Here is a 21,252-nt window from a genome sequence, read left to right as displayed (position 1 = left end):
ATAGGTGGGGTGGAGGTAGATATTTGAATGGAGGGTAGGAAAACATTATAATGCTCTGTGTTGCGGAAGAATCACCTATGAAACCTCCAATTCAGGATAAATTCTTATTCTTGCCAAAAGCAAAATATTTCATTAAAATGCAACAATACATAATGTTAGAAAACATTTTGTATCAGCCTTATTTCAGAAAGATTTTACTCATTACCATGGCATATTCCTCAAACATTGCATTGTAGAAATCACACACAATCTCAAAAAAGTTTTTAAATATGATCCTTTGTAGAGAAGTTTAGGAAGAGAGTTTCAAAAAATGAACACACTTAAAATTTCTTATTCAATAGCTGGGCATGGTGGCACATGTCTGTAATCTCAGCTAGTCTACTTGGGAGGCTGAGGCAGGAGAATAGCTGGAACCCGGGAGGCAGAGGCTGCAGTGAGCTGAAATTGCGCCACTGCACTCCAGCCTGGGGGAAAGAACAAGACTCTGTCTCAAAAAATAAATAAATAAATTCTTATTCAGAAGAAAGGCAGCTACGTACAAAAAGCATAGTACATCCTTTGGAAGATATAAGCACATTTATTGTAATACAATAAAAAGCAAAAGCCACCAACTTGAATTGGCCACTCCTTGCTCTCACGTGTCACTACTTTCCGACAGCCATGACGTGCTGTCAGTCCTACACGCTCATGTGGAACAAGTCTGTTGTTGCCTGTTCTTTATTAGCATTGTCACTGTCTCTGTTCTTCTGTAACTCTTATTACTTTTTACAGGAGTTAATTCACCAGCTTAATATCTAATCTCTGTGGACTCAAGTTAGACTCCATTTCCCGTTTTTTATCATTCCCATCCTTCACCCTCCTGAGAGTTTTAAGTTTATAAAAAGCAAATCTAGTCAGTGTCACACACATGTGCATGCATAACACTTATAGTAATAAAGTGACCCCTCAAGATTCTGGATCAGATCCTTAGTCCTTAGCTTTACCTATAGGATTCCTCACGACCTGGCCACTTCTGATCATTTTTGTCCTTCTGCACTACTGCGGTGCATTCAAAGGCTCCATGCTTTTGTGGACCTCGCTATCATGGGCATGTGTTTCCGCCTTCTTTCCTCATCTGGCTGTCCTATCCATCCTTCAGTAAACACCTTTCACTGACTCCCACTGCTCACACCTGGTGTTCTGCCTGTGACCAGTCCAAATATTGTGTATGCCTCTCACTCACTGCACTTACCACACTGTGCTGTTTTTCTACAGGACCAGGAAGTGGCAAAGCTGAGCTTTAAGCCAGGGTGAGCTGTAAGAGTACAGCCTCTGAGCACACTGCCTGTAATAACACCAGCCCCCCTATAAGCACCTTAAACAATAAATACACTTTGTCTTAAGGAAAAAGCAAAACCTTCAGCATAAAATGTGGTCACAAAAGCATTGTGTGTCTGAGAGTCGAAACTTCTGTTCTCAATCGCGAGCAAGAATTTACTGATTCAGACCATAATGACATTTCAAGACGACTGATGCTGAAGACATGTGTAATGACAGGTACCACACTGTGGAGGCTTACTAAATATTTGTTGAGTGAATAAATGAATGAAATTAGCAGAGTAAAGTGAAACCCCAAGAAGTCACAGAAATTACTATGGTTCGGAACACTTTAATAGACTGAATGAACAATAGCCCAACCCAGAGAAAAGTGAGTGTATGAAACCTAAACTATCCAGGGAATGTAAAAAATATTTTACTAAGAAATTTTTTAACATATTTAGTTTCTTTCTTTCTTAGATATAATTCACTGAATCATCAGTGTCAATGGAAAAATAACCAGAGTCCCAAAGTGTGCTATTACAGAGTACATTTAGCATGAAACATATTCAGCCAGTGTAATTCTTGGGGATAAATTTTTAAACTATCACTTCATAGGTAGGTGAAAAATATAAAACCCATCTGATGTCAACTCTAATGATATTACTGGTTATTTATTGATTTTTAAGAGAAATGAGAGGAAACACACAGGTTACCAAATAAGTCAGAATTGTATTAGCTCAGGAATCCATATTGAAATGTAGAATGGATCACAGTCTGCCTTTTATTAGAGTTACTTTTTATCTTCTCCATTTGCTTGTGGGTCCCTGAATAGCAGGGATTGTGACACATTTATCATCATATCCCACCACCCTGACTAGAAGAAGAAACTCACATGTAGCTGTTCCAGAAGTTGAATGAGTGGATGGTTTCTTACTCACTCTCCAAAATCTCTGACAATTTATTTTCTGTATATCACACTGGGAGTCCACTTAGAAATAAGAAGCGCCCCTGAAATGGCAACTAGATAGACAGACAGGGACTTCCTCTGTTTGCATCCCTTGCTCTGAGAAGAATGGATGGCTTAGGAAATGACTGTACAACATAAAGAGAAAGGCTAAATACAATTCTCAGTTCAAACCACACTACTAAAAATGCTACATTCAGTCATGAGCATCAATTATATCCTTTATTATTTTTTTAAAAAAGCAGTTTGTTCTTAGATGCAGTGGTTTGCAACTCTAAGATCAGCCATTTGCTTGTACTATTTCACCTGATATTTTGCCTAGCATATGAAATGTGATTAAATTCTTTTATTTTCAACAATATCCAGTAAGTTCCAAGCAAAGAGCTATAAAACTATGAAGAGATGCTTTGTCAAGTGATCCCTTAAGTGCAGTCACTCAAATCCACCTAAAAATTGATTACACAAATTAAGAAGAAATTCATTTCAGAACAAATTAATTAATTCCCTCTGAAATCATTTTCCCTTAATATGTTGTTACTTGTGTAAAACATACACAAGTAAAGAGACACGTAGCTAGGAAGAAAACTAGAAAACAGCTCATAAATATTGTTATATCAAAGAACACATTACTAAAATTGCGATCACATTGCTTTGTTTGATAGCGTAAATGCTTAAAGGTGCTTGTGAGTAGTGAAAAAGCAGATCATGAGGTCATCAAGACCATCCTGGCCGACATGGTGAAAGCCCGTCTCTACTAAACATACAAAAATTAGCTGGGCATGGTGGCGCATGCCTGTAGTCCCAGCTACTCAGGAGGCTGAGGCAGGAGAATCGCTCGAACCCGAGAGGTGGAGATTGCAGTTAGCCGAGATTGCACCACTGCACTCCAGCCTGGCAACAGAGTGAGGCTCCGGAAAAAAAAAAAAAAAAAAAAAAGAAATAAATATTAAGAGCTTCAGGTATAACTATAAAGAGAGCTGGGCTATACAGGTGTGTAGGGGTTAACAGTCTAAGAAAGAGTGAGGTAAAACGTGGCCTGAAAGTCTCTGATATTTTTCTTTTTTGAAAGTGGCTGGAATTAATAAGTAGCACTACTCAAAAGCATATTTGATATTATACAGAATCATATTGACTCTCCAGGAGACTGGCTTAAGTAGTATTGGTTCTGGTTTAGCAATGGAAACAGACCTCTCATTCAAAATTCTAAATCTGAAGTGTTTTCTTTTTCATTTTGATGTTCATTAAATATAGGTTGCTGTCCCTGATAAGAAGAAAGTAGAAGTATTGAGAAACACTAGTCTGTTTTCTTAAGATGCCTTTTTTTTCCTCAAAAAGACAGAAAAAAAATATTTTTGATAAGGAAGACAGAAAACTCCATGATGCCAGAAGGAAATCAAAATCAGTACCAAGAGAGGAATGATACAGCGGTTAGGAGATCCTACCCATAAATACTAAATCATGGCTCTGGAGAAGACACTAGGCTGATGGTTACAACTGAAAACCTGCATTTGCAGCAGCCCATCAGAGGCCACAGGCACTGAGCTCCAGAGGGGAACACATGTAGGGAAAATTGGTAATGCCGCTGAGGGCTGGAGAGACAGCTGTGCCTATAACTGACAAGACCAATTGATGAGTGAAGGGGTTTCCTGGAGGGTGACAGATGCACTTCTGAGATCCATCATACGTGACAGTCTGTACCCACCACCGCAGGTTCATGTTAGAACAAATGATAGTGCTCGAAGAGACACAGAATTATCTTTAAGTGCCATAAATTCTTGAGCAGGAAGGGGAGGGGTGCAAGGAGACAGTGGTAACCTTAAATTTCTCCTTCCAAAAGAAATGTGGACTTTTGCGAGACAAAGTGGGATGACATTGAACAGTTCATGACACTGACATTTGCAAATGGCTTAAGATACCGTTATATTAGAGAAATACAAGAACCCTAAGGGAGCCATGTACTACTACACGCAGATGCTGATAGACTGAGAATTCAAAAAATAAGTCAATGGACAACCAGTGAGTTCAAAATAGAGGAATGTTTAAATAAAAGTATATCCACTTGATGGGCTACTATGAAATCTTTGAAAGATAAATCCAAAGGCTACTTAGCCACAAGAGAAATGCACTGGAAAGGATGAGAAAGCATGCGTATAAGAAAACATTGGGCATGAACAGATGCTGTGCTAAGATAGACTGAAATAATGTATGGCAAGCATCTGTCCCAGTTCCCAATATGTGGAGGGCATTCTACAAATTTAAAATTAGATGATAAATTTTAAACTGACTTTTCAAAACTTACTAGAAAGATTATTGTTTGTTTGTTTTATTTATGTTTTATTTGTTTGTTTTTGACTAAGCATAGAATGTATCACAGGAAGAAGGAGGAGGAGCTGTGTGTACTGAGATTTACTGATTAGGAAGTGGGAAAGTGCCAGATAAAACAAACTGCACAATCAACTTTTGAGGAGGAGATATGAGAAACACACAGAGCAAATCACAGCACAACTGGAGCTGGGTAACATACAGAAGAAAGTACTTTGGAAGGGGATAAAATAATACTTGTGATAACAGCTATGGAAATGTTGGGATATCAGAAACTCTTGGGTACTAGAGGCACCTAGAAAGCACCAGGTGCAGATAAAAGCAAAGAGAAAAAGAAGGGATAGATAGTGGTATCCCCATGGCCACCAGGCAGTGGTGGCTGATGGATGAGCATGCCAAGCCATTGATCTCAGCAATGCACTGAACCAGGATTCAACTTCAGGATGACTCCACCAGCTGTTAAGTTTTAATCTGTAAAAGCAATGTATCTACTGTTGAACTTTCAAAAATTGTTTCCCAATACTGAAAAAAGGAATGTAATTTAGACCGTTGCAACAGTGAGAGCACCTGTTATGGACTGAATTATGTCCCCCCCTCCACAATTAATATGTCAAAGCCCTAATCCCCAATGTGACTTTATTTAGAGAGAGGGCCATAACTGGAGGCAATTATGTTTGAGTGAGGATATAAGGGTGAGGCCCTAATCCAATAAGACTGGCCCCTTATAAGAAGAGGAATAGACACCAGAGATATCGCTCTCTCTCTCCCATGTGCACAAAGGAAAGGCCACATAAGACACAGCAAGGAGGTGGCCATCTGCAAGTCAGGAGGAGAGGCCACACCAAAAACCAACCTAGATGGCACTTTGATGGACTTTTGGCCTCCAGAACTGTGACAAAATTAATGTACACTGTTTAAGCCACTCATTCTGTGGTATTTGGTTATGGCAGCCATAGAAGACTAATATGGCACCAAAGGGAATATGTCTCTGAACATGGGGAAGGAGTGAGGCTTTTATGGAGGAAAGGAACAAAACTGGTAGAATGCCTTGGTCAGACAGTGCTGCAATCTTGCAGAAACGAGTTGGATTTTCTTTGTGATTTAGGCTGTTTCAACCACTTACCCTGTTCTTGAAATTGTTGACTCAAAGAAGGAATTCAGAGGAAGCGAATAGGTCTTTGGGTACCAAGAAGCAAGCAGGACAGTGTACGCTCAGAGGAGAAAACATTAGTTATCTACATGAGCGAGTGCCTGCCACTTCACTCTGACTAATCAAAAGGGGCTTGTTGTTAAGATCAAAGTGACAGATTCTTGGAAAAAAGAGGAAGGAATGAGCATATGTGGGTTCTTAGAATTTACTATCATGTCAGAGCGAGAACCTTGAGAATGAGCATGTATGGTTTTGATATTCAGGGGAGGAGATTTCACAGATGCAGGGAGAAGATGGGCACATTCCATTTCAAAGAACAATGGATTTTGGAATCATTGGGTCTAAGCCTCATCTTTATTTTTCCTTACTCAGTCGCTTTGGAAGCACCTTCTAGATTTGTTTCCTAGTTTGTGAAATAATCATAGTAACACTTGTCTCACAGGCCTGTGTGAGAATAAAATAAGAAAGGACACACTTCACCACGTTGGAGTCCACAGAGCCCACTGCAAAAGGAATATTTGTCATTATTAATGATAACATATGTCAACATGCATGAAAAGTTATGACTATAAACTTCTGGCAATAAAAATCACAAATGTGTACCATGAGGAGGATGAAACGTGAGCAGAATCTAAAAACAAGTGATGGGTTTTACCAGAAAATAATAAAAGGAACTTATGTGCAATTAAGAGAGGAAAATAAGGACAAGCGCGGTGGTTCATGCCTGTAATCCCAGCACTTTGGGAGGCCAAGGCGGGTGGATCACTTGAGTCCAGGAGTTCAAGACCAGCCTGGCCAACACAGCAAAACCCCGTCTCTACTAAATGTACACAAATTAGCCAGGCATGGTGGCAGGTGCCTGTAGTCACTACATGGGAGACTAAGGCAAGGAGAATTGCTTAAACCCGGGAAGCAGAGGTCGCAGTGAGCCGAGATTGTGCCACTGCACTCCAGCCTGGGAGACAGAGCAAGACTCTTGTCTCAAAAAAAAAAAAGGCAGAAAATAAAAGTTTGGAACTCATTAATGCTGGTAGAAAAAAAAAATTGCTAAAGGCAATGAAAAGAAACATCTTGCATATGTTTGTAGGCAAAAGAAGGGCAAGAAGGCTGTGGTCACACTCCTTTGTAAAAGTTAATAATGAAAAGAAAAAATAGAGAATGAATTTTATTTTTCTTCTACCCTAAGTGAATGAGAAAAGTCTTTAAAGAGAAAATGGAAAATAAAAACCAATACAAAAGACTTGAAGTCCAAACAGGATGGAGTTGAAAATTTCTTCTCATAATGTGGAGAGTAATTTTCAGTACTCCTTTCAAATTGCTAGAGATGATCGGGCACGTGCTACAGGCATAGGCAGACATGAGGATGGACTGGAAGTAGCTGATACTGTTCCAATTTTATTTTATACTCATGATGTATTTTTTGTTTGCCTGTCTATTAAGAGTCCTCAATCCAAAATAACTTGATGTAGTGGCCTATAAAATTACATTTGCTATAAATGTTTTTTAAAAAGGTGAAAGGGAAAGGAAAAGAGAGATAGTGAGAAATAATAAGAATAGGTTGACCAGGAGAATATGCACCATAATGGATTCTGACAGACTAGAATAAGTACTCAACCTAATGAAATGAAATGGAATAGAGTTAAATATAAAGTCAAAGTTTTTAAATGATAGCAAAAATGAATGGGATCCTAAATAAAAAGGACTTTTTAAATCATCAAAATCACACAATTTTCCAATTTGTCTAGCCTGATTCTGTTCATCTTCTCTGTTTTTGGTGTTTCAACTGAAAAAAAAATACAAATTATCATCCATCAACGTATTGTTTTCCCATTTACTAAATGCTCTTTATTCCAGGCACTGTGCTAGATGTTGCAGATACTGAAGTGATTAACATAATACTTCTGTCTTTCAAAAATTTCAGTTTTGCAAAGGAAACTTTTAAAAAATCCATTTTGATAGTCTATGATCAGGGCAGGAATAAGCAAACATTCGAAGTGCTATGAAATTTCTGCTAGAGAATGATTAAAGTTGAGGTGGTGAGACTCCATGGACAAAGGAGATGAGGCTTGTTTTGGGTAGACATTTTCCAAGAGGCTTTAGAGTGAAGTATTTGAGGGTAATTTACACACAGGGAACAACAGATGCAAAGGCCAAGAAATGAAGAGTAGAGGACACAGGGGACACCAGGATTGAAGAAGAAAAAGCAGTGTATTAGTTTGCTCTCATGCTGCTGTGAAGACATACCTGAGACTGAGTAATTTACAAAGAAAAGAGGTTTAATTGACTCACTGTTCTGCATGGCTAGAGAGCCCTCAGGAAACTTATAATCACGGCAAAAGGCAAAACAGGCACGTCTTACATGGCGGCAGGCAAGAGAAGAATGAGAGCCAAGTGAAGTGGAAAGCCTCTTATAAAACCATCATATCTCATGAGAACTCATTCACTGTAACAAGAACAGTATGGTGGCAACCGCCCCCATGGTTCAATTATCTCCACCTGGTCCTGTCCTTGACACATGGGAGTTATTACAATTCAAGGTGAGATTTGGGTGGGGGACACAGAGCCAAGCTATATCAAGCAGTAAAGACAGACAAAAGTGGAAAGATCAGCAAATACTGAGTAGGAAGACATTTGTTTGCCATGTTCATAAGCCTCAACTTAATGTTGGATGCGCCTAACAAAGAAATATAGCTGCAAGGCAAAACTTGCTTTTTCTTAAAATCTGTACCTTTGGTGAAATATAACAGTACATTATGTCAAGCTTACCTAAAACTACAATAATACGTGTAGTAGGTAAAATATTGTATGATATAAAATGGAGTGAATCAGGGTCACAGGGAGCAGTGAGGAAGGAAGAGGGAACAGCTGCCTTAGAAGCCATCTCAGCCAAATCAACCCTGGCCATCACTAACATGACAGATGTCACAGCCAGATCATCCTCATATCCAGGAAAATGAAAGAGGAAAATGATCACAGGAGGCTCGATTTTGCTAACTCAGAAAAACGGAGAACTTCCTGGCATCTTCTCTAGAGAATGTTTCAGTGATTAATGGTACTACCTACATACTTTCATGCTAATGTGGTTCATGTTGCAATTATACATAAATATAAAGAAACTATTCCATAGGCAAGCACATAGCAAAGCTTCCAAGAAACCAACGTGATCATTTACAAAGAGAACAGGTTAAAAAAATGAATCAGGCTGTTTTGCGTGTTAATCATAGCAAATTATGGTGATCACAATTTTATTTTTAGCAGCTAAAATTCTACATTAGCCTTCTTTTTCCATTCCTCTAGTATGTATTTGACCATGAAATGTTTTGTTTCATCATGTTTTATTTTGTGATAAAGGATGCTAGGAGTTTAAGGAACTAAATGTTATCTACAGTGTTTGCTCTTTGCTTTCTCAAATGTACTCTAGTTCTTTCCCCAAATTATTGCTATTTTTTGTATATTTGTACAAAAGTTCAAATAAGCACAGAAATCATACACACTATGAAACAAAAGAACCTAATTGAGCAGCTTTATAACCTTGCGTAGAATTCCCTCATCACCAATTTAGATAGAACTGCTTTTATTTTAGCAATGTTCTTTTAATTAAGTCCTAAACATCTAAAACATGGCAAATGTAAATATGCATTATAAATCCTTAATTATGAGGATCACTAAGCATTCTTGCAGCTTTCTGCCTTGGACATAAATTCTTTTTGTTTAAAATCAGCCAAAATTGAGAGATAAAAGTGAATGATGTGAAAAAATGTTCAACTTTGTTTATCATGCCCTTCTCTTGCCACCCGTATCACTTTACCGCATTGTCTTCGGGAGGTAAATTATGCTTCAATTTATCTAGTGGTTTTTAAGCCAAAATCTCTCCCAACATATTCTGCTTCATTGCTAGATTCAGAAAGACTAGCACTCAGGGTGGGAGGAGAAGTTGAGTTAACTACTGGGGATCCTGAGGTCTTTACACCAAGTCCTAGAAAATAAAGATCTTTGAGATCACAAAAGGGTAATATCACTTCTCTGTTTGGGTGAATTTAAACTAGACCAAGAAGACCTCTTGCTAATTTTTAATCCCACATACTGGTTTAAAAGCATACTGGAGACTACTCTGGTATGGATAGCAAATCAGAAGCAATCTTACTCTACATCCCATCACTATTTAATTCAAAATGTGCCACCTAGGGGCAATGCTTTCTATTTCCTCTACCAAAATGGTCTGTTTTCCAATTCCCACCCACAGTTATCTTCACACACACACACACACACACATACATACTGATAATTCTATCTCAGCAACTCATTTCCCTTAAAGACCATTTTCAATCTAGTTCCTTTTTTGTCCTTGGTCAGTCATCTGCTGACCAGCAGATTTTAAAATACAAATACATAGTGTCTTTGAAAACTGAAGACAAGTCTTATAGATATAAATCTACATGCACTCTTTTAGAGCAAAGCTATTAGCCTAGAAATTTGACTTTCTCAGATTTTCCAAGAAATCCCTCTATTGGGCCTGGTATAGCAAAGGCAATTGCTTTATATTGCTGAGAAAATGTGGGGGTCTCCGTGGTGGGCCAAGGGAATCAAATGTCTGTTCAAGGTCATCCAAGCAACTATCAACCCTAAGGCTTACAACCAATTGCTAGGAGAGTTTATCCGTGTCCTCATTCAAAGGACATTGAAAAAAATACTTCCATAGGTCATAATTGCAGAGTAAGTCCTTTAAAGAAATCACAGGTTATAATTTTTCTAAAAAGTATACAATAAACGTAATTTAGGAAGGCAGGTGAATTTATATATTTACATGGTGCTTTTAAAGTAATATCAACCTATGGCCCCATTTATAAGTATCATAATTGCCAGTGGGAACAAAATGGTTACAGAAACAAATATGTCTTTTACGATTTAGAAGCCCATAATATCTTATTCTAGAGCACTGCCAAGTAATGAGAGGTACTTAATAAAAAAAGCAATTAGAGCTATAGGCCAACAGATAATATCACACCATGGTTTTCCTTTGTGATTTAAAAACCTTGGAGATAAATTTCATCATTGCTCTATTAAATACTTATGGCATTAAAAAATTTTATAGTTACTAATTCTGAACTACTTAAAATGTCAAATGTTTTCAGGCTTCACTCACTTTTCCAATTATTACATTGGAATGACTCATTAACTGTAACATAAACAGGCTCATTTTTACCTCCTGTTATGCTATTTTCCCAATTTTATTACTAAAGTACCACTTTTCCATGAACCATAATGAAAATTCACTGGAAGGAGGGGAAAAAAAAACCCAAGCATATCCACTTCCTCTTCCAAATACCAATGTTCCATGGGCAAACTGAAGCAATAATGATAACTTGTAATGCGTTTGGCATGTACGTTCTTTATCATTACACAGTTCTGTAGTTTTTCACTAACTACAGAACTATGTAACTACAGTTAGTAACTATGAACTAACTATGAAGACCCTAACAAAAGACATTTTGGAAAAAAACTTTGTCCTCCAAAAGTCAATTAAGAAACAAAAGTATCTTTGCTTGTGCAATTATACGTCAGGTTGGTCTTTACGAACACAGAGCCATCAGCCCCCTGAAGTAATCAGCACTTTGGAGAGCCTAAAAATCATAGATTAAAAACAAGGAAAGCCAGTTTCAAAAGTCAAATAAATGCATACATACACATACAGGCATGCATATCTAATTGAAATACACAGACAATCACAGCTTAAGAGCTCATGGAAGAAATTTAAATGTTAAACTCTTAGACATCAAAATTTTCCCCAAAAATATCAGAAGACAATTGAACAGTCAATGACATTTTTGTTATTTAAAGATACAATTTGTTGTAACTTAAAATTATGGGTAAACTATTATTTCTTAAGTTTTTAAACCCTGTTTTTAAAACCCTGAATCCTTCCAATTCCAATGGTAATCTTCTGAGTAAATTACTTCATTTCAGTGTTTTCAGTTAATCACAGGGTCTCCAAAACTCTGTAACTTTTGTCTGCATGAGGTTTGGGGCATTTCTTTCACTTTCTGAGATTTTTCTTTTTAAAGTGATCAAAATCAAACTGATATTAGCATTTGATGCTACAACTCAAGACCTGTTCTTGAAAATCTGTTAAAGAGTATTCCTAAATATTCCTAACTGAAATACCCATGAAAACAATCATCCATACATTTTATAAGAATTTGCATGCCACCACCACCCACAACATAGGAACATCGTGCAACAATATAGGAAACATCTCCTATTTAAGCACATACACTGTGATGGGTCAACCCTTCCCTATCATACTAGTTAATTTGAAAAATACAATTTCAATGATTATAGATAAATACTAAAGTTGAGGTCAAAATTATTGAATCAATAAAAATGAAAAATAAGCTATAAATAATAATTGAAACACTAGAGCATGGAAGACAATCAGGTCAAAGTCTGCATGATTTAATATTTCATCAGAAATATTCAACTAACAATCTGAACATGCACGTAACAATGTTGGATACATTTTTCTTACTCTTCCTACTGTTTTCAGGAGCTAGATCATTCTGTAAACTTTCAGTCGGTGAAAACAAAATGAAAATATTTTTTAAAGGATAGTGAAGGACTTCTTTTGTTTGTTTAACTTTTATTTTTTAAGTTCAGGGGTACAAGTGCAGGTTTGTTACATAAGTAAACTTGTGTCATGGGGGTTAGTTGTACAGACTATTTCAACACTCAGGTATTAAGCCTAGTACCCATTAGTTATTGTTCCTGATTCTCTCTCTCCTCCCACTCTCCATCCTCCAAAAGGCCCCAGTGTGTGTTGTTCCCCTCTATGTGTCCGTGTGTTCTCATCATTTAGCTCCCACTTATAAGTGAGAACATGCGGTATTTGGTTTTCTGTTCCCTTGTTAGTTTGCTAAGAATAATGGTCTCCAGCACCATCCATGGCACTACAAAGGATGTGATCTCATTCTGTTTTATGACTACATAGTATTCCATGGTGTATATGTACCAGTTTTCTTTATCCAGTCTATCACTAATGGGCATTTAGGTTGATTCCATGTCTTTGCTATTGTAAAGAGTGCTGCAATGAACATACATGTGCATGTGTCTTTATAACAGAATGATTTCTTCAACAACCTGGGACTAACTGGCAACCTAAAGGTCATATGATTCGTTAGTGAACAATATTAAGGCCTCAATATTGATTAATCTGAAGTAGAAGAGATTTAAATTTTAAACATAGTATTTAATCAAGAAAAATGGGTATTTGTAGAGCAGAGCTGATACTCTATTTTTAAAAACTCAAAGCCATGTAATGCCAATGTCATTATCCCTAATTGTTGTCTACTTACAGTGGATGATCACAAATCTCATCACAATTCCTTTGACATTCAGAGAAAGTCATATTTCAGTTAAGCTCTTTGAGACTATCCTAGTTTTGGGGGGGGGTTATTTTCTTTTTGGAAATCGGCCTTTTGATGAGACTTAGAAATCTTCATTTAAAGCTGAACCACTAAAAGCAATATAATGAAAAAATAAACTATTTTAACAAGTGACCATTTGTTTTGAAAAAAAAACTGCTACATAGGAATAGGAATGTCAATGAAAATGGGTTTTTAAATGATATTACATCATATTTTTAACTTAATTTTTCAAAAAACTGTAGGAAAAAGTATAGCATAAATAAAATGGGGCCAAAGATCAGTTCCTGCAATTCTAAAGTAAATACAATTTCAAATACACAAGTCATTTACCCAGAAATTTATTATTGACATGGGTAAGTGAAAATCACTTGCTTAAATATCATGAGCTCTTAGTGGGCAGTGCTTAAATGAAAATCTATTTTTCAGTTTATTCTAGAAAGTTGGCGAATTTCAGAATTTTTAGAAAGCTGCTGCTTTAAAAGTCACAGGAGCAAAAATACTATTCTATCAAAAACATTTTCCTCATATGATCTTTGATTCCAAATGTAAGTTTCTGATTAAGGTAGAGTGGAATATTTTATACTCATGAAAATGTAAAATAACAGCAGAATTTTTGTTCAAAATATCTAAGTTGCAATTACTTGCACAGTTAATTGAACTTATACTACTTATATACTTCATTGAACTTATATTACTTATATATTTCATCAAATATCTTATCCTAACAAGATTACTTGAGATTAAAATTGTGGGAATTTTACAAATAGTTTATACCCACTGAAATATCAAGATTTTTGAACAATAAAGACTTTAAGAAAAAACATATAAGGAAGACATTAACTTGAAGATATCCTCTGTTATAGTTTCTGGCAATAATAGCATTGCGTTCAGTACCACAACTCTGCAAGTATATATTTGTGTGCTAAATAATTAAGACTAAATTTTATCATAGAAGTATAATTTGTACACTTTTCACTTCTTATCATTTTATTGTATGTTATGTAAATCAGAGTCAATTAACCTTTTATATAAAGTGCCAGAGAATAAAGAATCTTATGTAAGTAGTTACATAGTAAGAGGGTAAACAATCTTAATAAAATTTAATTGATAAAATTCAAAATATAATACTAATATTTGAGTAGAAATTTTTGTCATGCAGGTTTACTAATAAGTGGAAGAATAAAATTTGAATTTCATATAATTATTTTTTACCATGAGGAATTCTTCTTTTAATTTTTTTCAGCTAAAAATGGAAGAACCATTCTTAGCCCATGGATCATACAAAACAGTCACTACTAGCAGGTCAGATTCGGCCCATGGGCCACAGTTTACCAACCTGAGTTAAATATTGTATTACCTTACAATAGATGTTATACAATTCTATTAATCTATTTTCTTTAACAAAAGTCAATTTAATCTTGATATACTCATTAGCTCCAATACAGAAATTGCTTATATATGATATAAATTCCAAAATTAATTTTAGAAGACAATAATCTTTATAGCCTAGAGTAAGCACCAGATAGTATGTGAAAGTTATGTTTGATCCCCATGTTGGCACAAAAGTCACGTTATCTCCAGAGCTAGAGGCTGCCTTTATCAGAGATTATTGAGATGCATGTAATAAGAAGTGGAGAAAATGGATTGAATAGATGAAAATGAATCACCATTGCTATTAGAAAAGTGAGTCAAAGTACATGCTGATCTTTATAGGGGCTAGCCATTTATGCATTGCCTCATAGAATTATATTTTATCAGTACTTTACTATTGCGTTCTAGTTATTTTCTGCTATAGGAATAAATATGGCAGGGGGAGGAAAAGAAAGTAGCTTCTAGAAAGAATTACAAGGTTGAGTTTTAACAATGTGAGAATCTGTCCAGCTGTCTCCCAGGGCCCACAAGAGTGATAATCTACTCAGGCAATTTGCCTTCATCTATCCTTCAGTGCTTCTTTTAGGGTAGGTATCAGATATGGCCTTTATTTCCATCAGAGAAAAGAAAGAACACAGTGAGATGTTAACTTCTAATTAAGTCATTGGTGAGCATTAATTATTCTCAAGAGTAGGGCTCAGTATACCAGTGACTAGAGAGCCTCCCTCACATGATCTGCGAGAGTAAAAATAAAAGCAAACTCTTATCAGCCTTACCACTGTACCCATTCCTTCTTTCGGGGTAAGTTGACCCCATTTTCAACCATGTCTTAATGTTCAAAAACTGGATTTATAAGAGCAATTAAAAAATAGAGAAATGTCTCTGTTCTTAATGCATGTCTCTTAGTAGCAAGCAAAGAAACCAAGAACAGCCAGTGCAGCTTCTCAAAGAGCACGCCCTTCTACAAGGATCCGTCTCTAAACTTTGATGAAAGGGACACTTCAATATAATTGTAAAAGCTCATCTTGATGAGAACAAAGAGAAAAAAATTATGGCGAGTCTACTGCTTTTGAAGCGTCAGACAGGATACTAGTAGGCAGAGAACATGGTTCATTAAACGTATTTCATCTTTAGACAGATAAGTACTTAACAGGGCCACCAAAAATACGCAAGCACATGAGTCTAGTAGTTTACAGATATCTATATACACATATATGTATATACAAATGAGCACGAGTCTAGTAGTTTACAGATATCTACATACACATATACCTATATACAAATGAGCACATATACAAATATGTGAACATATGTATATGTGAACATATATGTTTGTCTTTGAACAGAATCCTTCTAATGTAAAGTTTCCTTGCTGTTTAATTGGATCAATTAACATTCAAATTAAAGTGCACCTAATTCCTGAGCTGTACTGGTTTTGCAGAGTTCTGTCCCATGAAAGCTTTCAAACTGGCAACCTTGGGCTGACTCCATAGATGACAGATTTGCTCCTGGCTCATCAGTTGTAAATAAAGGGGAAAAGTCTTTCTAGTCCTTTAATTTTATTTATTTTTATTCAGTTATTTCCAATATTACTATTGATAATCAAGACTGACTCACTTTTTCTTAATATAAAGTCTTGTCCAGAAGAATTATTGGAGTCATTATAATACTTTAGAAATGCATAGGCTGGTTGATAGTTGCTTGTCCTTACACTGAATTCCAATCTTGCTGGGAAACATATATATACTTGTTCTTCCAAAAAGGATGAAACATATGAAGTACTTTCCACCATGGCTTGGTACAAGTAGACCTTACTTCTTCCAAGAAGAAAATACTTCTTAAATATTGAAAAATGAAATAGAAATTGATAAATGAAATATTTTCTTTTACACATACTGCTGCAAATCATATTGTCAAAATATTCACAATAAATTACTAAGTGCAACTTTAATTATATAAGATCATTTCATTTTATTTTTGACACTTGAATAACAGTCAACTCCACATGCATGGTAAGCAAGAACTCCAACTTTAAATGTTTTTTATAACGAAAAATCGTATAGGTTTTGCAAGTTCATCAGATGTTTAAAAGAGCATTAGATTATTTCCTTAACAAACCAAGGCTGAAAGAATATAGAACCAGCACTGAAATTTTAAGTGTCAGTGAGGGATCCAACCAGAGCCAAGCAGACATAAATATTACACTCTCCTCAGATCTTTTTCAGCACCTTTTCTTTTCTAAGAAGATATATTGCAAAAGAAAGCTATTTAATGTTGATGTACACCCTACACTTTTTATTGAGCTTCAAGAAAACAAACATAAACAACTAGCAGCCCGATTAATTAGATTAATGTATTTTAAACCCAACTACAGGCAGTCTAGTGGAAAGACTGAACTGAGTACAGGCCAGATGTAAGCTCTGCTTTTCTTGAGGGAAGGATGCTTGGGGTGATGTGCTTTACATTGTAAGAGTGACCTCTAGTGCTTTTCCTTTTGGTTGAACTTTAGTGGTTGGAAGATGAATTACTTATGCCTTTTCTACAGAACTTCCATTTGTGTGTGGGTGTTGTTGTTATTGTTTGCTTGTATGATGCAATGTTTGTCAAATGCTACCATTATAAGATTCCAAGGTTTTGACTAGGTGAAATTACACATTTTATTGACTTATGAGATTATCACAACACTCAAACTTAAGTTGAATCTGATGTGCAGCACCTGGAGTGAGGTTCCTTCTTTCAGAGTGATGGATACCCTGCGACATTAAATGAGCCCATTCTGAACTGAAACACGAAATCACGGGAGCCAGGCACTGTGAGTGGGTATTTGACTTGTGTCCATGAGTTTTTCATGTTTTTCCCACATCAGAACTCTTTAGCATAGTCAAGTGCTATGCCATAGCAAATGCCTGATTACTGCTTCTGTTCCCCAAATCTAAGCCTGATGATACAGCAGCAACATAAATTCCTGGACAGGCCTCATAGCCATTTCTTGGAAAGCAAATGAGCTTTTCCTTTAAAATCCGAGAAAAAAATAAAAAGTTGTATTTGCCAAGCTTGTTTGTCATTAATCAGGAGGGGAAAATTCTCCCATTTAGAGAATTTAAGCCAAAGATAACTTTTAAAACTTTTTCTATCTCTAATAAAGAGTAGATGAAGGGAGTCTGCCAAATTATTATGGATGATATCTAAATTATAAATAAGATTTCAATCATCCCTAAATAGGTTCTATTTCATCAGAACATTCAATTACAAATTTATGCAGTTAAGCATTCAACCACAAAGGAATCCTACTTTTGAAAGATCACCTGACTGGTTTTCCTTTAAGCAAAATGTAGGAAGAGGCTCCTCTTTGAGGAGAGCACTAAGTCTCATTCTCTTAGCAGCGAGGGCACAGCTCTTAATACTGAGACTCGCCTCAGCCAGTGCTGGTGCTCCTGAAGTCTGCAGTACATTTCAGTTATTAGCCTGCATCATTTTAAAGATGCAGGCAGCTACTGGTCTGCCCAGTTGCAAACTTCAGAAATCTAAGCCAATGCAGCATAATGTAAAGTCTGCCAGTTGTTTTCCTCTTAGACATAATTCCAGTAAAATTCAGTAGTTCTTTAAAAAAGAAGAAATGAAGATATTCACAGGCTATTCCCCAGATAAGATGCTAATTTCATGTTTTACTAGAACTTGGGCATTCTCAATGAATGTTCAAAGACCAGAGGGTAAGATTCTGCGAGTAGACAAAAAGAGAAATGACACTTTGCCTATTTTGACCAGACCAAGAGGAGAGACAAGTGTTAACAGGTCACATTGGCAAGATTTTTAAGTGATGCTTCGTTTACAGCAATACGCTTCGCAGCAACCCCAGCTGCAAATAATCATCATCAAAACAACAGAATCAAAGTTTTGCAGAGAGCCCCCCAGCAAGTTTTAAATCATTTGCTGTATACTTACAGGAATTCCCAGCTTCGACTCTGTTCCAATTTTGAGTAGATAACAGAAGTAGCGTCTTGAGGACAGCTCCCGTGACAGATCCCATGTTCACATTTATTGGGCTCCCCTAAAAGATCTTGAAAGGCTCTCGGAGCGCTCCAGTCCTGTTCTCAGTAGCTCTGCCAGCTCTGTCTGGGTCTTCAGCCCCTCGATGTCTCTGTCTCTCCCCCTCCCTTCCTCCTCACCTCCCTCCGTCTTTTCTCCTTCCCTCCTCCCTCTCTTCTCTCTCCCTCTCTCTCCCCGTCTCTCTCTCTCTTTCCTCTCTCTCTCTCTCACACACACCGCCCTGACTCCTCACTGAAAAGCACTCAGCATCTTTCCTAACAAGCATCCACACCGCCAAGGCCACGCCCACTCCTCGCAGCAGCGGTCCCACAAATTGGCAGCAGCATCCTTCCTTCCAAACACACAACAGCGCTCGGAGCTCCGCTGCACCCAGAGGCGAGGCCTCCCGTTCGTGGGCCTCCTTGGGGCTCCCTCCCTTCTCTTCTATTTTCCAATAATCCTTAACCCTTTTCTCCCAGCTGGAGGTGTGGGTGGGGGAAGGGACAAGGCGGTGGAGCCTTGTGATTTTCTGGAGGTCTTGCATTTGGCAGAGCCAGAAAATACACTGAGCCATTTCTGATTATCCGGGAGTGCATCCAGGTAAAACTGCATTATGTTTCAGAACAAAAGCATAAAATAAGACAGAAATAACTAAGCAGCATTGGGAAACTGTAGCTAAAACCGTCCTCAGGGAAAATACTTGCTGTTGTTTTTCTCTGTTTCTATAAAACTATACTCTTCAGCGAGGGTGCCAGGATTTTATTATGGAAATTCCCCACATGGGAACAGACATTCCTGCTTTGCAGATACTTAGAATCTTAGTCTGCAAGAAATTAACATTTCTTATTTTAATGCTTCAGGTGTACAAATCCACAAATGAAATGCTTTGGCTAGATTTATTTTGATGAATGCATTATGCTGTGAATATGCAGTACCATTCCATAATCAAAATTTTTAATAACATTTCCAAAAAGGCCCAAAGTAGGAAATGAGGGAATACTGAAGAAAGGGACCTCCACCACCACATACACACACGCATACACATTCCCACCAACACTGAACAATGTGACGATGTAATTGAAGTGACTTAAAGGAGAGAGGAGTAAAGTTGAATTTGGTAGATCAATGATTAAAGAAAAATTACTCTTTGAATGGCTGGTCCATGGATACAACTATTTCTTGAATGGAATTTTAAAATGTCTAAATAATGGAGTTACTATCACATAACAAGAAGCATGTCATGTGGTTCATAGCAGATAAATAATCTATTTAAAATAAATGTCAAGATGTTTTACTGATAATGTGCTAGATTTTATAGAAATGGAAATCCTGGAGTTCTCAAGTGCCTCTTGGTAATCACAAATTGGAAGAAACGTAAGTCTTTAACACCACTTTCTTATGGATTAATGAAAGAGTGGGTTTGTCAAAGATCAGATAGGTTTGTCAAAGAGTGGGAAAATGACAGAAATACCCGTAAGAACTAAACATACTTGTTTAGCTCACGCCTGCAAACAAAGCAGAATGGATCTTTTTTCTTTTCCTCTTTTACAAGAGAAAACAAGAACAGGGAATTTCAATGATTCAAAGAGGTCATAGCGTTAGTAATAAATGCTGAGGACTGGACTTGGCTTTTCTGACTCCAGTTTTACTGCTCTCACTCTAGGACTTATTGCCCCTAAATCAGAGTATATCTCCTTCCTGACTCTTATCAGTGGCAGCAAAAAACTTAGGCCCTAGGAAAACACAGCAAACACTTTGGGAGGCCAAGGTGGGCGAATCACTTGAGGTCAGGAGTTCGAGACCAGCCTGGTCAACATGGTGAGCTCCCATCTCTACTAAAAATTTAAAAAAATTAGCAGGGTGTGGTCACAGGCACCTGTAATCCCAACTACTTGGGAGGCTGAGGCAGGAATTCACTTGAACCTGGGAGGCAGAGGTTGCAGTGAACCAAGATTGCACCACTGCACTCCAGCCTGGGCAACAGAGCGAGACTCTCTCTCAAAAAAAAAAAAAAAAAAAAAAAAAAGAATAAATACAATAAAATAAAGAAAGGTCATGGGTTGAGTGTTTATTCTGTGTTCCTAGACTTGCATTCCTGATTTTATTTTTTCAATCATATGCTAAGTAAAAGCAGATATAAATTGACAGTTTATGTTAACTAATTATTGAAGGGGATTAAATTTTATTGAACACAAACTATATGCCATTTGTTATCTAATTGAATAATTATATCAGTCCTTTGAAGAAAATATCATTGTGTCTGTGGGACAGTTGTGGGCTCTCCAGAAGAAAAAAGTTGTCTCGTTGTTAAAATATTGTATTTAATTGTTCTCATAAAACAAATTAAAGAATGCATCTTAAATGGATAAGTACACATAGCAAAAATGAAAAATAAACATTTTATAACAATAATAACTTCTTTGGGACAATGTATAAATTATTATAGTGACCAATACTGGCGGATTTTTCCATATCAATGGGCTACAGCAATAGAAGGAATTGGGGGCTGGCCCTCAATAGAAGACCTGAGCATTTCAAGTCACTGCAAAACCTGTCTCTGCCTGATGCCTGCAGAGGGTTAGAGAGTTGCATAGACAAATGAAACAGTGAGTGCTTGAGATCCGGTAAACAGAGAGGCCTCAGCCGGGCGCGGTGGCTCATGCCTGTTACCCAGCACTTTCGGAGGCCGAGGCGGGCGG

At 37.0% G+C, this 21,252-nt stretch overlaps 1 protein-coding gene across 1 annotated transcript in view; it reads right to left on the bottom strand.

The window, feature by feature from the left end:
- CNTNAP4 (contactin associated protein family member 4) overlaps positions 1-18,930 on the bottom strand; it is a 291,788-nt gene extending 272,858 nt beyond the window's left edge. Inside the window, exon 1 of the mRNA XM_024233533.2 lies at positions 18,470-18,930. Within this exon, the coding sequence (XP_024089301.2) occupies positions 18,470-18,554 (85 nt within the window). The 5' untranslated portion in view covers positions 18,555-18,930. The remainder of the gene's footprint in view (positions 1-18,469) is intronic.
- Between the last annotated feature and the right edge of the window lie 2,322 nt (positions 18,931-21,252).

The sequence above is a fragment of the Pongo abelii genome, chromosome 18, assembly GCF_028885655.2.
Source record: "Pongo abelii isolate AG06213 chromosome 18, NHGRI_mPonAbe1-v2.0_pri, whole genome shotgun sequence".
Taxonomy (NCBI): Eukaryota; Metazoa; Chordata; class Mammalia; order Primates; family Hominidae; genus Pongo; species Pongo abelii.
The sequence above is the reverse complement of the archived record's forward strand: the minus strand, read 5'-3'. Positions and strand labels throughout refer to the sequence as shown.